Below are 20,020 nucleotides of genomic sequence, written 5' to 3'. Positions count from 1 at the left end.
TATTTTATTTTATTTTATTTTATTTTATTTTATTTTATTTTATTTTAAACTGGGGTGACTTTGGGCAGTGTTTAGCATAACAGGAAAATTGCCTTGACTTAAAAAAAATTGTTGCTATAATATTTTATACTACCAGATTTAAAGGAGGAAAGCTTGCAAACTTTGATGGCTATGGGGGTCAGGCAGGTAATTGAAATGAGAGGCGTGGGCCAGGTGAGAGGCAATGGGGACTGGTGGAAATTGCTTAGGCCTCCTCTAAAGGGGATGATTATCTGAAGAATATGAACGCAGTGATTCCAGAACCTCTGATTTTTCAAGAAGCCAGAACATCAGGTTTGTTTGTTTGTTTTTTTTAATGAGCTTTATTTTTGTGGACCAGTTTTAGATTTACAGAATAATTGCAAAGATAGTACAGAGAGTTCCCATATATCCCCGCACCCAGTTTGCCCTGTTGTTTTCCATTAGTAGGGAACATTTACCATTAATGAACCAGTATTAATACATTATGATGAACTATAGACCACAATTCAGTTATATTTCTTTAGTGTTAACCTAATGTCCAATTGCTGCCCCAGAATCCCATCTAGGACACCACATTACATTTAGTTGTCGGCTTACTCTCCTCTTGACTGTCAATTTCACAGACTTTTCTTGTTTTTAATGACCTTTTCGAGGTGCACGAGTCAGTTATTTTGTGAGATGTCCCTCTGTTAGAATCAGACGTTTTTCACATGGCCAGGCTGGGGTTATGGAAGACCACAGAGGTCCCTGTTGTTCTAATCATATCACAGGAAGAGCACCTACCATCAACATGACTTAACCACTGTTGATGCCTTGATCACCTGGCTAACGCTGTGTTTGTCAGGTTTCAGCACTGTGGAGTTACTCTTCTTCCTCCTTTTCCAAAGTGTACCCTTTGGAAGGCAGTCACTATGTGCAGTCCACACTTAAAGAGTGAAGATTAATGCTCCACCTCCTCATGGGATGAGTATCTACAGAAATTATTCAGGATTCTTCACGGATTTGTCTCTTCTGTCCTCTGTATTTTTTCAGTAATTGATAGCTGCATAGGCTCCTGGATAGTTATTTTATACTTTGGGTTATACTTCAATACTGCTTTATTCTGCTATTTTACCTGTTCCAGCTTCTGCCCATGGAAACTCCTTCAAGTTTGCTCCTGTAACTCTTGCACATGTGCCCGTTGTTGTTGTTTCGAGCACTTTCTTGTTTTCTGGTGCTACAAGATGCCCCAGATGCCTCTTCTATATCTCCTGCTTCAGTTCTAAAAAATCAGCTATGTTCTTCATGGAGCCCTGGTTGCTTTAGTTGGGGAATGGTTAAGAGAAACCAAGATCTCAGACTAGGTATGTTCGTTGCTACTATCGTGTTGTTGCTTCGAGGCCCTCTCAGCTGACAGAGCAAGGAAATATGTGTATACACATATCTATAACTCTCTTTATATGTAACCATCTGTATCTATGTTAAGCTAAACATGAGTTCATACCAAGATCTCCAACTATCATCCACCACCACATGGATCATTCCAGCCTACTGCCCTTGCTTATCCGAAAACTCTCACTTCAGGAATGAAAAACCTGACTCCCATCAACTGCCATCCATTTACTTCATGTATCTCACCTACAGGCAGGCATTTACTAACCTTTCTAGATCTTAGACCAATGCTGTCCAATAGAACTTTCTGTGCTGATGGAAATGCTCTGTTTGCTTTGTCCAATTCAGTAGCAACTTGCCACGAATACTGTTGAGTATTTGAAATGTGGCTAGTACAACTGAGGAACTGAATTTTAAATTTTATTTCATTTTAATTGATTTAAGTAGTCACAGGTGGCTAGTGGACATCATGTTGAATGGCTCAGCTCTTGGCCATTGCAAAGATATTGACTTTCCCTTGAGTGAGATAGGAAGCCATGAAGGATTTTGAGCAGGGCAATGGATTGATCTAGCTTACCTTTTTAGAATGTTACCTTAGATGCTGTATTAAGAATAAACTGAAGGGGGTCAAGGGCAGAAGCAGAAAGATCTGTTGTAAAGCTGTTGCAGTAATGGGGCAAAGAGAGGACAGTGGTTTGGACCAGGGTGATGGCAGTGGGGGTGGAGAGAATTGGTAAGTTTTTTGTTTTTTTTTTTAATTTATTTATTTGAAAGAGAGAGAGGGAGAGACAGAGAATATGAGCAGGGGGAGGAGGCAGAGGGAGAAGGGGAAGCAGACCCCCCACTGAACAGGGACCCCGATGTGGGGCTCCATCCCAGGACCCTGGGATCATGACCTGAGCCGAAGGCAGATGCTTAACCGACTGAGCCACGCAGGCGTCCTGAGAACTGGTAAGATTCTTGATGTATTTTGAAGCTAGGGCCTATGCATTGTAAATATTCACCAGATACACACTGTTTGTGACAAAGTCCACTAGGAATTAAAATTTCTACCTCTTTGTTTCTCTTAAATCTGTTTTCATTTTCTTTAAGCCACTGACTATGCAATAGTAAGAGTTTTAGTCCTTCTGCAGAGGTACCATGTTAAAACCTGATTTCTGGCTAGTTTCCTTTCTCCTATTTTATTTTATTTTATTTTATTTTATTTTATTTTATTTAGATTTACTTATTTCAGAGAGGGTGGGGAAGGACAGAGAGAATGAGAGAGAATTTCCAGCAGGCTGAGCGTGGAACCTGACGTGGGGCTCCATGTCAGGGGCTCTGACCCTGAGATCATGACCTGAGTCAAGAGTCAGAGGCTTAACCAACTGAGCCACCCAGGCGCCCTTCCTTTCTCTTACTTTAAAGAGAATGATGCCGTGCCTTATCTTCAAGCTGCTACTGTAAGTGTAGGGCTAGCTACACTTCATTCTTCATTCTTCAACTGTAGGGCATGGCTTCCTTCGAGGAAGGAAGATGCACTTTTGATTATCAAACTTTAAAACATATTTTTGATACATCCACTATTTAGCTTGCATAAAAATAATTGCCACCTTGGTCTTGGATCAATATTTGGGTGAGTAGGAGGGTGGGAAGGGCCTCACTGGGTTGCTACTGGGATCACATGTCAGCCTTACAGGAATTTTATAAGCCAGCACTGTCCAATAGAAATATAATGTGAGCCACTTATATAAGTTAAATTTTTCTGGTAGCCCAACTAAAAAGCATAAAAAGAAACAGGTAAAATTAATTTTAATATACTTTATTTAATCTAGTATACCTAAAATATTACCATTTCAACATATAATCAATATAAGGAGTTATTAGTGAAATATTTTACTTTTTTTTTTCTTTGTACTAAGTTTGGGAGTCTGGAGTGTATTTTATACTGATGGCATATCTCAAGTCAGACTAACCATATTCCCAGGGCCCATTAGTACTGGCCAGGGGATACCATATCAGATCGCATGCTGTAAGCATCTGTTATGTTCAGACTTGGTGGAGGTGGGGTGGGGAATTAAATTCCTAACTATGCTCATCGTTATCACAGATACTGTTGGAGAATGAGTTAAAGAAACACTGTATGGCATGAGTGGTGGGCAGTCTTACAAAAACAAATGAAAAATTAAAAGGTATCCCAAATCTACCAAACTCAGACTGGAGAGGTCAGTCTGTAGTATGTCTAATAGTATCTTCAGAAACCTATCCTGAAATAAACTCCTTCCTAAGAAAATCAAATCATCCCCTTTTCCTCCTTTTGGCCACCAGGAAGGGTTAATTTTAAATTAAGTACTAGAATGAGACTTGCCCTAAGAGGAGGCTTTGGTGTCTCATCAACCTTGAATTGGAGGTTCTTTGCCTTAACTGTGTGTTTTCTGGATCTTTCAGCTGAGGCGGGTCTTTGGAAATTGCCTGCCACCTTTTCCACCAAAGTATTATCTTGCAATGACCACATCCATGGCTGATGAGAGGAGGGACCAGTTGGAACAATATTTGCAGAATGGTATGTATTTGGACTTTATTTTTACAGATTTATTGAGATACAGATCATATACTGTAAAATTCACACATTTAAAATGTGCAGTTCAGGGCACCTGAGTGGCTCAGTCAGTTAAGCATCTGCCTTCGGCTCAGGTCATGATCCCAGGGTCCTGGGATCGAGCCCCATGTCCAGCTCCCTGCTCAGCGGGGACCCTTCTTCTGCCCCGCCCCCCATTCTCTCTCTCTCAGATAAATAAATAAAATCTTTTTTAAAAAGTTGTACAATTGAATGGTCTTTAGTATATTTACAGAATTGTGCAACCATCCACCATAATCTGAGAACATTTTTGTCACCCCAAAAAGAAACCTTATACCTATTATCAATCACTCCTTATTCCTCACCCCCACATGCCTCTATCACCCCCTATACTAATTTCTGTCTTAATAGATTTGCTAGTTCTGAACATTTTATATAAATGGAAACATACAAAATATGGCCTTTGTATTTGGGGTTTTTTGTTTGTTTGTTTTTTAAAGATTTTATTTATTCATTTGAGAGAGAATGAGATAGAGAGAGCATGAGAGGGGGGAGGGTCAGAAGGAGAAGCAGACTCCCCGCTGAGCAGGGAGCCCGATGCGGGACTCGATCCCGGGACTCCAGGATCATGACCTGAGCCGAAGGCAGTCGCTTAACCAACTGAGCCACCCAGGTGCCCTGTATTTGGTTTTAAAAATACTCTGTTTTCACATTTGCCTTTGGGTGCTGTATGTTGGCTTTGATTGTAAAAGTCAAAGACCTATTACCTGGATTGAGACCAAAATGGAGGGCTGAGATGAACTGTTTTCCTGAAAGCTCTCAGGAAATATCAGAGTTGCATTTCCATCTCTGTCCAACAACCAGGGAGCCTCAGAGGTCTGCTCTGACCCTAATGAGGCTTGCAGTACCCTGGTCCTTGGCCCTTGCCTGCATCCTGCAAATGCTGTGCACCGCAAGGGGGTTTCTCAGAAAGGGGGTTGGGGAGAAGTAGCAAAATTGGCATTCAAGTATTGAAAAGGGGAAATAGTATATACACAAAATATTTGAAAAGTAGATCCTGTCCGAAGAGTATAAAATGAAAGGTACATTCCCTTCCAGCCCAGCCCCCACCCCCTTAGGCCTCTAGAAGTAAACACTATGACTTAGGTATTCCTTGGAAGCAGTTTTTGTGTCTGCTGGTGTGTATGCACATCCCTGTTTGTTAAACACAGGTTGGAATGTACTCTATATACTTTTCGGTACCTGATTCTTAAAAACTTTATTCTGAAAGAATTTCTGACTTACAAAAAGGTGCAGAAATAATGCAAAGAATTTCTGTATAGTCTTCACCCAGATTTCCCAAATGCTAACATTTTATATTTGCTTTATCATCCTCTCAATTTCAGGATATGCGTGTGTGTATTATATATAATGTTTTGAGAGGCCTTTGTTACATACACAAGCCACTTTCCCCTTAAGTACTTCTGTGTGTATTCCCTAAGATCAAGGACATTCTCTTCTACAACCACACTATAGTTATCAAAATCAGGCAATTAACACTGATAAAATAATGTTATCTAATCTAGAGACCTTTTTCAAACTACACCAACTATCCCACCAATACCCTTCATAGCACAAAAAAAAATGTGTTTTTCTTCTGTAAGTTGATTTTTCCCTCTTAAAAATCTATATTTTATAGACCATTCTAGATCAGCAATTACAGACTTACTTCATTACTCTCATGGTGGCACTTGTTTCCTTAAAAAAGATAGTAAATAAAAATTCTAGAAGTCCTCTATTTCCCATTTGTCTTTTGTAATGGAGAATATACCTCTTTTAGACCTGTTAAATAAGCCTTTTCAAACTCAAAATGTAATATCTGTTGAATTTTTCTTCTCTCTTGGTTTGATTTCTCATGTCGTAGGGAAATACTCCTTTAACTGCTGGCCTCTCCACAAATGATCACAGTGCCTAAGGGGTTGCTTTTCCAGGCCTGGCCTTTGTGCACATCATGGGGATATCTCCTGCATCCTCCTCTGGCAAGGCAGAGCAAGGAGACAGTGTGACTTAAGACATGGGCTCTAGAGTCAGACCCAGAGTCAAATCCTAGGTTTGCACTTCACTGGCTGTATGACCTTGGGCAAAACATTTACCTTCTCTGAGCTTCAGTGTCTATTTGTAAAATAGAGATAATATTTATCCCAGGGTTTGTTGTGAAGATTAAATGAAGTAAAATAGACAAAGTGCTTAGCATTGTACCTGGTTCTTAACAGTTGCACAGTAAATACTAATTGATTGAACACTTTTTTCAACAGCTTTCCCCATCTCCAAGAATCCAAGCTAACAATTATAATGTTAATTTGCATATCCACCACATAGATTCCAGAAAATAAGACAAGGGCTCCCCACCCCCCAAAATCATCTCCCTTAAAAAAGAGGGAATACCTTTTATAAAAAGTTTCTCATAATAGGGAGACTTTTTTCATTACTTTCTTTTGAAAAATGTTGCATTGTTGGGAAAGATACAACTTGAAATGACTTCAGTCAGTGCTAGTTTTGAATGCTGGTAGAAGTTACAGTGAGGCAGTCAACTGAATTGGCAACAAAAAAAGAAGGGAAGGGAAGGGAAGAAGGAAAAAGCGAGGTAAGGAAGGAGGGAGGGAGGGAAGGAAGGAAAGAGAAACAGAAAAAAGAAAGAGAAAGGAGAGAAAGAGAGAAAGAAGGAAGGAAGGAAAAGGCTTGGTGGGGATGGGAGTGAAGGGAAAGAGAAAGACATTTGCTACAGATTTAGTAAGTACGTAAGTTTGGCTAGAGTGCGGGGTCCAGGAGAGGCGTTACAGGCAGGAGGGTAAGAAATGAGAAAGCAGGCTGGAGAGCACCTCCTACAGGAGCTTAGACTTCTCAGGGGAAAGCTTCTGCCCTTCTGCTCTGGCCACAGCACCTGAATATTGGTATCTGAGCTTTAAAAATCAAGAGGGAAATACTCTTATAGGTATAGAAGAATAGAAAACTTTAAATCTCTCTGACAGCCTTACAATCACTTCTCTGGGGATAACCTCTTGAGAGCTCCTATTAAGAGAGGTACTCTCAATCAGGGTTTCTTGGTTGATTTCAGATTTTCAAATTAAGAAATGTCTTGCCAAAGTGGGAGTCCAGGTCCAAGTTTTAAGATCTTTTGCTTTTTCACATTAACTTCATCATCATCCTGGTAGGGGAGCAAGCTGGATATTGAGTGATATGGGGATGTGTGAATAAAGTGAGACTCCTGGGACTGATATGATGGGTTCACGTTGCTGTCAAGGCTGCCTGGAGGAGGCAAGCTTTGTGGATTTTCATGTATCTGCTAGGTCATATCTCCATTGCCCAAGGAGGCAGGGGTGCACTGGCAAGGCCTTCAGGGCTCCCTGGAGGACAGAGCAATTTAACAGAGAAGTCAACCCAGCCCCATGCTAACCTGGCTCACCATCCATATTTTTCAGTAACCATGGACCCAGACATGCTGAGAAGTGATGTCTTCATTGACTTTCTAAAACTTGTACAGCTGGTAAGCATGCTCTTCTTTACTAAGATCATTATTTTGCTGCTGAACATGTCTCTTAGTTACCATGTGTGTGTTTCTGGCCATCGACCCCACATTGGGTAAAATATATTCATTTGGAGTAATTGGAGGATGGTTCCTATTTCAGTTGTTTTTTGTTTGTTTGTTTTGGGTTTTTTTGGAGGTTTAGATTCTAGATGGAAAAGAAGCATGTCACTTGACCTTTGAACTTAAGTAAACAGATACCTTTTAAATCCTGTAGCCTAAGCATTGTACATCTCAAAACTGGCCATGAGAAAGAGAACCTTTCATCATTAAGGGCCTTCACAACAATTTGGGAATCTTCCTTCTGTAGATGGGATCCAGTGTGCCACAGTGAAGACATCAAGACAGCAGGAAGAGCTGGGCCAACTCTTACTTGTATCTTCTCTGCTCCTAACTCTGTTGTAAATGGATCACAGAGAAAATTCAGTCTGAACAGAATGACATAGAGCAACTCCCTTTCCTTTGTTGGTCTACAGAACCACTGGCCACTTGCCTGTAGAGGTTGGAAGTTTGCCACGTAGGCTTGGTTAGCACACCACTCATTCTCGTTGTACATGGGGGAACATTTTTATGCCTACAAGTATGTTCTTGACTGAATGGAAAGCTTTGCAAAGATTGAAGTCATAAGAGTAACGTGATATTATTGAACTGGATCCCTAGCTAGGGGAGGAATGATACTTTGATGGGATTTGTAAAAAATGGAAGCAAATTTCATTTATTCCGTGGGTCAACCATGTTGGTATAGTAACTGGTCCATTCAACCTGAGAAATGACCCTCAAGTCTCCCACTGTGTCACCGTTCATATTTTCACATATACTTGATGGCTCAAAAAATACATACTTTCTTTGAAAAGATTGTTGTCATAAAATTCAAACAGCACAAAAGGGCATATGATCCCACCACCGACCTCCAGCATGCCTCTTCAGAGACAGCTGTTTCCATTTAATGTGTGTTCTTTCTACATGTTTCTGTGCATTTGCATGCATTTGTATGTATGCATATCCTTTCTGTTTTACAAATAAACACATACTCCATGCACTTACTGAAACTTGTTTTTTAAAATTCTGCATCTTGCCAGTCCTTCTACATCAGTCCCCAGAGGTACATTTGGCCTCAGTTCTATCATCTTTTTTGTGTGCATTATGACTTTTGCTTTCAGTGCTTTTTAAAAACCATTCATGGGGCATCAGTGTTTTGGAGCTTTGTTTGAGTGTCTTTTCTTCTGATAATCTGAAAGATTTTTGCCTGGTTTAATTCTGTTAGTGTTTGACCTTACCTTGCTTACTCTGATGAGATTTTCACTTTTGTAATGGCTTTATTTTTCTCTTCCGTGTCTTCCGTCAACTTTGTCAGCTTACTTTTCTACCTTTTTATTATCATACCTCTTTTTTGAGGCCTTCAGCTATTCTTTGAGTGGCATCTCCTTAGTGGCATGGTGTGGGGAATATATTTTTTACCCCTAGTTGGTCACGATTCCTCCCCCACTTCCACGCAGGAGTTTTACTGGGGGCGCTTACTCTTTCTTCTCAGGCAATCACTCAGCTTTGGAAAGGGCTGTGCTTTGTGAGCAGCTGATACGGAGTGTTGAGGAGGAGCTGGGGTTGAGTCATTTGAATCTGTCCATTGTACTCCTGGATCTTACCTCTTGTTTCTGAGCACTTCCTCTGACATTCTGCCTGGAGGCCCGAGCAGTGTGTCCAGCCGAGAATCCATAGCCACGGGTGCAGACAGCATGATCTAGCATTTTAAACCCTCTTACCGACTAAGTAGTCTCAGGACTGGCTTAGTGGTTTAGAGTGCAAGTGAGATGACCCAGGTTTAAATTTTGGCGGCCTGACTTCTAATTTGTACGGTTTGGGGCAATTTACTTAGCCTCTTTGTATCTCAGTTTCCCCAGCTGTAGAATAGGGAGAATCGCTCCTGCCTCACAGGGTTGTTTTGAGGATTAAGTAAGCCTTCAATAGCTCTTAAAGCACTTAAATATCATCTGGCAAACTTAACACTTAGGAAGTACTTGCTACCATTAAGACCAGTCCTTTCTTCTCTTCCCAACCATGTTAAGAGATTGCTTTCTGCAAAGATGATGTGTCTGCACATTTTTTTGTGTGTGAGCTCCCCTGCCACAGACAAAAATGGGTACATTTAAAATGGGTCGGCAGTTGTCCACCCAGATATACTAGTCCCTGGGGATTAACTGCTTGAAGACGGCTTCCTTGTAACTTGAGTTCCCTGGCACCTCGATACCTCTGCTTCTCTCCTCCCTGACCAGGTCCGATTTTCACTGCCCTTGGAGGCCCCCTCTGAAAACCCAGTAGTGGTTCAGGCTCGGGACAATTTTCAGCTTCCTCAAGGATGATTTTCCTTCCAGTTGTTTTCTGTCTGTCTCCAAAAGGAGAGCAGGACAGAGGTACCTTTGCTTCCAAAGATGTTTATAAAGGAGGTTGATGATTTTGAAAAAGGAGTTTAAGTCAGGAAGGTGGTCCTGTGCTCACTGCATCCCTGTCCTGCTTTATGCTGTCCTTTATCATTCATACATTGAACAAATACGTAGTGAATGCCCGCCGAGAGCCAACACTGCTCTAGAGGTGGGGGGAGACACCAGGAAATAGCAATCAGTCCAGCTCATGGAGTTTACTGGCTTGTTGGGGAGATAGAAAAGTCACTGGGGGGCGCCTGGGTGGCTCAGTTGGTTAAGCGACTGCCTTTGGCTCAGGTCATGATCCTGGAGTCCCGGGATCGAGTCCCGCATCGGGCTCCCTGCTCGGCAGGGAGTCTGCTTCTCCCTCTGACCCTCCTCCCTCTCATGCTCTCTGTCTCTCATTCTCTCTCTCTCAAATAAATAAATAAAATCTTTAAAAAAAAAAAAAAAGAAAAGTCACTGGGCATGGCACTAAATGTAATGAATACTGTGAGACGGGGCCGCGCACCGTGATGCAGGAGTGCGCGCCGGGAGACAGGGCCATGACCCAGAAGAAGGTTAGGGCTGTGTCGAGATTTCTGTCCTCTCAGCCATGGTGCAGCATATGTGGGCCCTGCCACTCCAGTGGCTTCGGGCCCACTTCCCCAGTGTGAAGTACAAATACCGTTCTCTACGTGTGACCCATGAGAAGAGGGCCAGGAGACACTGCCATAGGATGAGTGTGTGTCTGGGGGACCTTCTAAAGGAAGTGACAACTGAGCTCGTATTGGAAGATTTCTGGGGTGGGCAGGGAGATCAGATCATACTCTAGCTTTTTCTTCCCGTTAGGGACAAAACAACAAACCACACAGTATCCGGCGTTCTGGAAGCCTCAGCACTGATACTAGTAAAAGGGAAGAAATAGCCACTTAGCACTGAGGGTGAGTCTACTCCAACTTCCAGGAGACCCTTCCCTGGCCACCTTGCAGGGCCAAAGCGATTTATTGGCGGTAAATAGATGCAGTCAATGCAGGAGAGCGTTGGCCCACCGAGCTTGCAGCCAGATTGCTAGTGCAGGGCGCACGGGAGCTGGGAGAACTGGAATGAGCGGTGGTGATATGTGGATTTGCCAGACTGTGAAAGGAGCCCCAGGAACAGGGATTGGGCGGGCAGTTTGCCCAGCTCAGTATTCTACAGACCTGCATATTTTCACCGCTTCTGGTAAGTGCTTGGTCCGCACTTGCCAAGTGATTATTGCTGTGTAATCCCATGCTCCCAGGCCTGGCTCTCCAAGCTCAGCAGTACAAGAGCATCTTCTCTCTGGGCAAGGACACAGGACGTGAGAAACCTGAATGCATGAAAGCTTTCTGACCCCCTCCTGAGGAAAGCCTTTATCAAGGATGATCATATGCAAGTTGCAAAACCAAGAAGCGTTTCCCTCTACAGGGTGATTTAATCTGGGCGAGGCCTGGTTCTTTATGTGCACTCTCTCCTTTATCCCCCACAACTTGTTGAAGGAGGTGCCATTAGGATCTCTTTTTCAGGTGAAGTAACTTGTCCAAGGGCATATATCTCATACATGAAAGAGCTGGGATCTGAACCTAAGAAGCCTGGATCCAGAGCCCCTGTTCCATCGATGTTATGATGTATTTCTAGGGTGGTGGTAGCCCACCCAGCCCTGCCCCTAACCACGTCCCTCTTGTTTTGTGTGTCTAGACTCCCTTCACTTACTACATTCTATGTTTTTGCCCTGTGATCACCTTGGAGATAGATGGGTTTTTGAAAAGGCAAAATCAAAGTCTTTAAAGACTTTTTTAATGTTCTTGATTCTTAAACTGCAGTATTCTGTGGCGTTATGTGAACAACACATTTGAGAAAAAGAAGACTGAGAAGGTATCTGGAGTGGCTTTTGTGCACCTGGGAAGTTAGGGGCAACCTACTGACCTGGGAAGTTTAGTTCACTCTGGCTTTGTTTGGGGGATCTGAGAAGTGACTATTTTCCTCCCTTTCTCTTAAGAATGTTTATCACATACTTGTGTGATGAAACCTCCATTAAAATCCCCACACTGTGGGGTGCAAAGAGCTTTGGAGTTGGTGAACATGCCAAGATGCCGGCAGGGTGGTGTGCCCAGAGAGGGTATGGAAGCTCTGTGCCCCTTTCCACATGCCTTGCCCTAATGCATCTTTTCCATTTGGCTGTTTCTGGGTTGTGTCCATAATAAGTGGATTATGGTAGGTAAAAAGAGCTTTCCTGAGTTCCGTGAGCCATTCTAGGAAATTACCAATCTTGAGGAGGGTGTCATGGGAACCCCCGATTTCTAGCTGGTTGTTCAGAAGTGTGGGAGGCCTGGACTTGTGATTGGCATCTGAAATTGGGGAGGGGCCATCTTGTGGGACTGAATCCTTAACCTGTGGGGTCTGTGCTCACTCCAGATAGATAGTATCAGAAGTGGTGTGAGTGGAGAAAAGCCGTGTTTTTCCTTATAGCATCCTGTGAGCAATGTTAAGGCCAGTGCTGGTGGTATAGTGGGGAGCATGGCTGCCTTCCATGAGCAAGGGAAGGACACTGGAGGGTTTTAAGCAAGGGGAGGACATTTTTAGGTTTGCATTTTAAAAATATTTCTTTGGCTGCTATGTGGAGAGTGCTCTGTAGTGGGGTAAGAATGGAAACCAGGAGGCCATTGCAGGAGTCTAGGGAGAGGAGATGTCAGTTGGGTCTAAGGTGCTGGTGGTGGAGACAAAGAGTGGATGGATTCAAGAGATGATAGTGTAAGATGTAAAATATGCACAACTCAGAACTTGATTGGATATGCATGTTGAAAATATCTTCCTGAATCTTCTCTTGAATCCTTTATTTCTTATCTGTTGGCGCTCATTCTAATCCAAGGTACATAACTTCCTCCTCATTCCTCATGCTAGCAATAACAAAACAATCTAACCACCAGTTGGGTGTTTGCAGTGAGTACCATTTCAAGTTCCACACGTTGCATCCTTGAGTCTTGTCCACAGCCCTATGAGGTGGGCACTATTACCATCCTTATTTTAGAGCTGAAGGAATGAGGAATACAGGGGACAAGTAACCTCTCCAGGTTTGCAGAAGGTCCCATGTGGTGAGTGCGGGAGCTGGCCTTGGAACCCTTTTCCTCACATGGTTCAGCCCAGTCCCTTGGTACCTCCAAGGGGATTGTTGCAGCTAACCTCTGAGTTCTACCCCCTGCCCCCCACCCCACCTTCTCTTCCCACCCATTTTTGCCACACTACCAGACAGATCTTTCTGTAACGCTGTTTCCATCCTTCTGCTTCCTTTTGCCTTTTTAATGAAATCCTCAAGTGTCTGATTTCAGGGCCCTCTATAATCTGACCCACTCTGCCAATCCAACCTGCTTTCTCACTTTTGCAGAAGAATTTGATAAAGGTATGTATTTATATCATTTTTGCTGTTCATGTAATTTAGCTATCTTACCAGTCTACAATTTAGTTTGAGTTGAGAGTTGCACTGAAATAATATAAATGAATGCTAGGCTTTTCTTTAAAATCTGACCAAAAAGTAATGGCATTCCTTTCATTCATTTTGAGTGTTTTTCCCCTGAGGTAAGAGATCTCTGTGATGATAGGCCCTGAAACTTGAAGAACCAACATCTAGGCAAAGATGTACCTAGAAAGGGACTATTTACAACAATTATTTGGGGGGAACCCATAGAAACTTAGTAATTGTACGTACATGGTGGGGAGGGGGTAGTTAAAATTTAAAGTCAAATCTTGCCCTTTGATAATAAAATTAGGAAAAATAAGCCTGTCAGTAATGTGATCGGCCTTTTGAGGTACCTGGATAATGCAATTGAGTTGTTGGATTCCCTCAGTTCCCTACGAAACCTGATCTGTTGTATCTGTGAATGTGGTGGGGGTGAGGAAAGGGGAGGTGTTGCCTGTTGAGGGGAAAGGTCCCAGTTGGTCAGCTCACCTGAGTCCAACTCTGTGATCTCCACACCATCTTAGGATTGGCCCTTTGGTTCTTCTCTCGCCCAGCCCGATACCAGGAAGGCAGTAACCTGGGCTGGGTGCACATTGTCTAGGCACCCCTGTATTACTAATATTCTAGCTTATATGGTAGGCTTAGAACACAGACAGTGATTTGAGTGACTCTTTTCTCAGTTTTCTCCAGGATGTATTACATACGCACTGGCATTCTAAATGCCTAGGAGAGAAGCGAACTCATTGCGTACAGTAGATGTTTTTGGTGCATTAGGGTTTAATCCTATCGTAGAACCTGGGAACAGAAAGGCTGCGACCTGAATCAGCCTCCCAGAGATGAGGCAGCCCTGTGGATTGACAGCATCCCACTTGGGAGGTGCTAAAAACAGCCTTCCCCCAGACACAGCTGCCCTGTGAGACTCAGCTGGGTGGCCACTGGCCATGCCTCCTCCGGGGGTCCCTCTCTCTGTGGTCACTGAGCACCAATTGCAGCTTTACACTTTCCCAAACTCTGAAGGCCTTCCCAGTGTCTCTAGCATGTCCTTCACATTTTAGAACATTCCATCCAAGAACTTCACAGGCCCCCAGGTTTGCAGTCTCCTCTGGCACACACACATCCCCTTGCAGAATGCTTAAGTGCAAGCAAAGCAGGACTGAGCTGGGGGTGCTGGTCCTCAGCTGGACATTTACTCACCAGAGAGTGACGTGCTTCCTCATTCAGGCCTCATGGTTTGCCCACTTCAGATTTTTGCTATAGCAGAATCATAAATTATTGCAGATTATGGACTTTTAGGGATGCCTGGAAATACTCAAAATGAGAATTAAAATCTGAGATGCCCCAGGGTCACATGGATAGGTTTGGGTTTTTTTCGCCTAAAATGGATGCCTTATTGTTTATTTGGAAATTATTCAAGCTGCATGTCATTGCTTTGTCTTGGCCTCTCCACACGCCTCCTCATCCCACCCTGCCCCTCAAGACAACATCCCCCAAATTTCTGCAGTCAGCTCTGTGTGTTTCTGGATACTGTATGCCCCAAGGGTCCAGGTAGAGGACTGACTGTTCCTGCTCCGGGTGCCCCATTGAAGGGCACTGTGGGGCTCACTGGACTTTTCTTTTGCTTGCAGGACACATTTAACATCACTACCAAGACAGCCTCTCTGGATATATTTCTGCCAGATGGAAGGAATATTCCAGTCGAAATTCTAACATCAGATACTGCTGAAAGAGTCCTAGAGGTAAACTTTGTCTAAACTCAAGAACCAAATTTACGAATCATTCTGTTTGAAGGCAGGGACTAGGATAAGGTTACCTTCCAGAAGCTTCCTCCCTATCATTTTACTCTGGATGACATATCTGTTGAGATGCTGGGATTTTCTGGAAGATGGACCAAGGAATCTGAGCTACAGCCAATCCTCCAGAGCGTCTTTGGTTTTACTCTCCTTGTGGACATCAACTTCCCAGACATCTTTTAGGCCCTTCCTAAGGCTGCTGTCAGTCACCTGGGATTCAGCCAAGGATGTACCCTGGAAATACGCCAAGTGCTTTATTTTGGGATGCCTCATAGTTGGGAGCAGGAAAGGGAGTGGAGTCCAGATGAGTCTGAAATAGGCCATACCCAGGTAGGCTGGTGACAGGTTCTGTCAGAGTGACAAAGGAACTCTTAAAGGCTAAGAGTTGTCCCTCCTCCCCCACCCGGAAAACCCCTGAAGCCAACACCCTAGCAGGTCTAACTCTGGGTCCAGAGGGCCAGACCTGAATTCTAGTTGGTTTTGTGAAGAGTCTGAGGACAAGACCCAGAGACTATCCTCCCTGTCTTTAGATGGCGGCCGTTACCGGCTCTGTCCCCAGGGCCTTTTCTCCCTCCCCTGGCATCAAGGGGACACCAGCTTCTCACACCCAGACACTGTTCCCAGGTCCTTTTCCTTTGGAGGGTTTTAGTTCTAATCCTCCAGAGAAGTATGCGAGGGAAAATATAAAGTTATAAACAGGTGGATGTCAGAAAGTTTCTAGGACTTTCCCAAGGACAGGACATTCTTGTGCTGGGGACATGGTACCTGACACCTTCTGGGCAGGAAACAAGCCCTCCCTGTTGCATTCCCAGCCCTCGAGCCCACCTTCACCTGAAACCGTGGGGTGGGTGGACAGCCTCTCCCTACATCATGGCTCCTCATTCTAGCTTGGAGATTCAAGCCGGTCCATGCCCTCCTGGTCTCCAAAGAGCAGTTTTGTCCCCAGACTAGGAAATGTCCCTTCTCTAGGGTCTTGGCTCTGCCCAAGAGTGATCATTTTCGACCTTCCTTCCTATGAAAGTCACTGCACACAACCTTTTCTTGGCTCCTGTACAGCTGTCCTGGTTGAACGGGATCAGCAGCCACCTCATTGCCAAGGCTATCCATGGAGAAGCTACTCTAGGGCCCCCCTCCTTCACTACCCCCAACCCCCCAAATCCTACTGACCTTGGGTCCCAAGTCTCTCTCCTAATAATTCCCGTCTTCTCATTTTCTCCTCTCCAACCTCACACCCTTAGTTTGAATCCTCATTTCTCAGCTAGATTTCTATAGCATCTCCAAAACCAATCCCTGCTTCCAGCATTGCCAGTCTTCAATACTGACCTCCAGAATGACCTTTCTAAAAAGACACTTAATGCCTGAGGGGATTTATACAAAAAAAACCCCCAAACCTCTCAAATATAAAAGCACTGTTCCCTAAATTGCCCTCGTGGGACCTACACAGTGAGAGACTGACACATCAGTGAGGGGAGGAGGACAGTAATAGGAGGGCGGAGGCCGCAAACACAGAGACCTCCAGGGCCAGGCCCGTAACGCAGGGGTGCAGATGAGGGACGTGAGATAATTTGGGAATGGTGGGGCCCGTGGAGAACTGGAGAGCCCCTGCCCTGCCCGACAGCATCATTATTGACCTGTTTTCCACATACTGGGCTCACTGGCCTGATTAGACATACCTGCAGCTGAAGTTGGCTGCCCTGTGGGCGTCTGGGGTCTCCTCCCTGCTGGGGTTAGGGCAAGAGCTGAATAGTTGTGTGAGTTTGGGTAAGTTGCTTAACCTCTCAAGACAGTGTCTAAGTAGTTACAGAAATAGCTCATGTTCCATCAACAGTGGTGGTTATGGTTATTTCTCATTATAGGTATTATTATTGATGTCGGAGAGAGTGTTGAGCCAGTATTGAGTAGAGTAGTAAGTCTAGGGTTCCACAGTACCATCATCTCTTTGGCCCGGGTCCCCTTGTAACTAATAGCGAAGTTTAACGAGGTGCATTTGTGATCTCAGAAAAATATACTTTCCCTCTTCTAATCACACCGACTTGTGAGAAATTCAAACCGCTGACACTGACATCATTAACATCAGCTAAGTTTACCTGGAGGTTCTGGCCTTGAAGTGGTGGCGTTTCTATAAAAAGTAAAGTGAGCAGTTGGCCAGGCAGGCAGGTGAATTCTCTTCCAGGGGCTGGGAACTTCTCCAGCTTGCATAAAAACGTAATTTAAATTTTGTGATTGAAAATCATTGTTTATATCTCCTCAAGCATACTCGCCCCAACTCTCCACCTCACCGCCATCCTGCTGGGCTCCTTAAAGAACCAGCAACAAGCTAAAATCTCATTTTGGTTTTTAACTCATTTGCACTAATGTGGTTTTATTGGTGGTGGTTGTATTTGAAGTATCCTTAACATTTGCTAAGAAGAAAACATTACTGTGTCTCTTTTTGTCGATACTTACTCCTCTCAAAAGAAGGTATGTGTGTTTATGTCTTTATAAATTATAAAAGGCTTCTCCATTCTTCCTCCCCGCCCCCCCCCCAACTCCTTTATCTGCCCTGGCACGTAAGCTTGCTATTTTCACTGAACAAGTCAGAGAAGAGAGAAATCAAATCTGAATGGACATGGATCACACTCTAGGAAAAGATGTCTTTGCAATCTGTTCCATCCCAGCACACCCTCACCCCTGCATACCCAGGAACGCTGGGTTTTGGTTTGGAGGTTTTGCATGAGCATGGGGATGGGTGAGGTAGAAGGAAGGCGAATGGGGACAAGCCTTGAGTGAACGTGTGAAAAGATCCCAGGCTCTTCTTTATTTTCAAAGCTATGCCGAGAACACCCACTCATATCATCCACCTAATAGGACTGTCTCATGAGGTAATTTACAGATCTCTGACAAGAAAAGTACCCCTTTGAGCCTCGTATTTGCCACCTTGAGAACTTGGAGCTGTGGTTAAAGCATCAGCTCACACACACGACAGGAAAGGTGAAGCCTTGAGTGTCACAGAGGTGATCTAGTAAATTCAGGGTGTGCAAGCAAAGAAATCACTCTGGAGCCCAGGCTTCAAGAGGGAGCATCTGGGTGGGTGAAGAAGGGGAGAGTCTGTGGTAACATGGACATTCCCACTAAGGGAAGGTGAGTTACTGTAAGACATGATGAGGTTCCACAGCCTCATGACCCACTGGCAAAAATGAAACCATTGGAATGAAAGCCATTTGACAGAAAGGCCAGGGAGGAACATGAAATGAGAGCAGCCTGTGCCTGGGATCTGAGGTTTCACTGAGCAACCGCCATACAAATTAGACTTGACCATCACAGGAGACGTCAGACAGAGGCAGGCCCAGGGGGTCAAGGACGGCCAGTAGCTCACGCACTTTCACCTGCCAGCCCAGGGGTGGGGCACGTCCCTTCTCCCAGTGTTGGATAAGCCAGCCCATAGGAAGGTGATCCGGTGTGGGGGCCCCAGCGGCAAATGTCGCAGAAGGACAGACAGACATGGAGAATGGCTGCTGACCTCCAGTGGGCTGTAAAGACCAGATTCTCTGGGAGACACATCTGTGTCCAAGATGGACCATCCAGCCTCGGCAGAGGCCAGCTCGTGTCCGTTGTGTTGGGGCTGATTTTTATTTTCTTCACTCTAATGTTTTTAATTTCTAAATTCTCTAAAATTCGTATTAAAGTTGGGGGCGCCTGGGTGGCTCAGTTGGTTAAGCGACTGCCTTCGGCTCAGGTCGTGATCCTGGAGTCCCGGGATCGAGTCCCACATCGGGCTCCCTGCTCAGCAGGGGGCCTGCTTCTCCCTTTGCCCTCTTCCCTCTCGTGCTCTCTCTCATTCTCTGTCTCGCAAATAAATAAATAAAATCTTAAAAAAAAAAAAAATTCGTATTAAAGTTTTAGATTCAGAAAAGATTCCTTTTAATGTCGGCAGCCCCTTAAAGCTCCCTCTTATCGACGTTTACAGGCAATTTCAAATCCTGCACATCACCGTAAGCATGGCGGACATTCCTAACTTTTCTTGTCTTTGGTTAAAGGTGGTGTCGCACAGAATGGGACTGTGTCAGGAGCTCTTGGGCTACTTCGGCCTCTTTCTCATGCGGTTTTGCAAAGAGGGCAAACTCTCTGGTAAGGAGAGAGGGAACGCAGGGCAGCCAGGAGCCGGGGAGGGCCAGTGTGGGTGGGCACTCAGCCCACAGGATGCGGGAGATACAGCCGAGGGCAGGGTGGCGTGTGGGCCTTACTACTGCCCTCAGCCCCTGGATCAAAAGTGGGGGGATGAGAGGTTGTGTCAGTGTTCAGGGTGAGCCGGGGATGAGCAACTTCCCAGAGAGGTGGCGTGGGCAGTAGCAAGACGTCAGGTCCTTCCAGCAACTGCACTTGGTCTTGTGCCTGCCCCAGCCCCAGGCCTGATGCCCGTCTCACCTTGACCCTAGCCGCTGACCACCACCCATCGCACAACCCCCTCAGAAATGGAGTGCTAGACTCCAGGTGTCAGGACATCTCATCACACCATCACTTCTCCTTGTTAAGGAATGTTGGCTATAAAATGTGGATGCTATAGATAAGTTCTCAGATTCTTAAAACACACATAATGAGGTAGTGAAAGAGGACAGTATGATTCACATCACTTTTGCATTTCTCTCCAGTGTATGTCTAAGACATTACAAGTTATTTACTTGTGAAATGGTATCGGTTATCTGAAGGCAGTTTACATATGTTCTCAAGAAGCTGCAGAGAGGTGGTCTTGAGTTGGATGTCAAGGGGTTTGTGTGGCAGCTTGGCCACTGAGCTCCGCGGTGTGCTGGCAGGGCAACAGACCTCTCTGGACCTCAGGTTCTTCTTCAGTATCGCAGGGTAAAATATCCC

At 44.6% G+C, this 20,020-nt stretch overlaps 1 protein-coding gene across 1 annotated transcript in view; it reads left to right on the top strand.

Moving 5' to 3' along the window:
* The window catches only part of SNX31 (sorting nexin 31), a 57,552-nt gene that overhangs the window by 6,240 nt on the left and 31,292 nt on the right, over window positions 1-20,020 (top strand). The window contains exons 3-6 of the mRNA XM_035011646.1: window positions 3,820-3,934; window positions 7,408-7,472; window positions 15,008-15,118; window positions 19,189-19,279. Coding sequence (XP_034867537.1) covers window positions 3,820-3,934; window positions 7,408-7,472; window positions 15,008-15,118; window positions 19,189-19,279 — 382 coding nt within the window. The remainder of the gene's footprint in view (window positions 1-3,819; window positions 3,935-7,407; window positions 7,473-15,007; window positions 15,119-19,188; window positions 19,280-20,020) is intronic.

This window comes from Mirounga leonina, unplaced genomic scaffold (genome assembly GCF_011800145.1).
Source record: "Mirounga leonina isolate KUSES-001 unplaced genomic scaffold, KU_Mleo_1.0 Mir_165, whole genome shotgun sequence".
Lineage (NCBI taxonomy): Eukaryota > Metazoa > Chordata > Mammalia > Carnivora > Phocidae > Mirounga > Mirounga leonina.
Note: the sequence above shows the minus strand (reverse complement) of the source record. Positions and strands in the feature narration are given on the sequence as shown.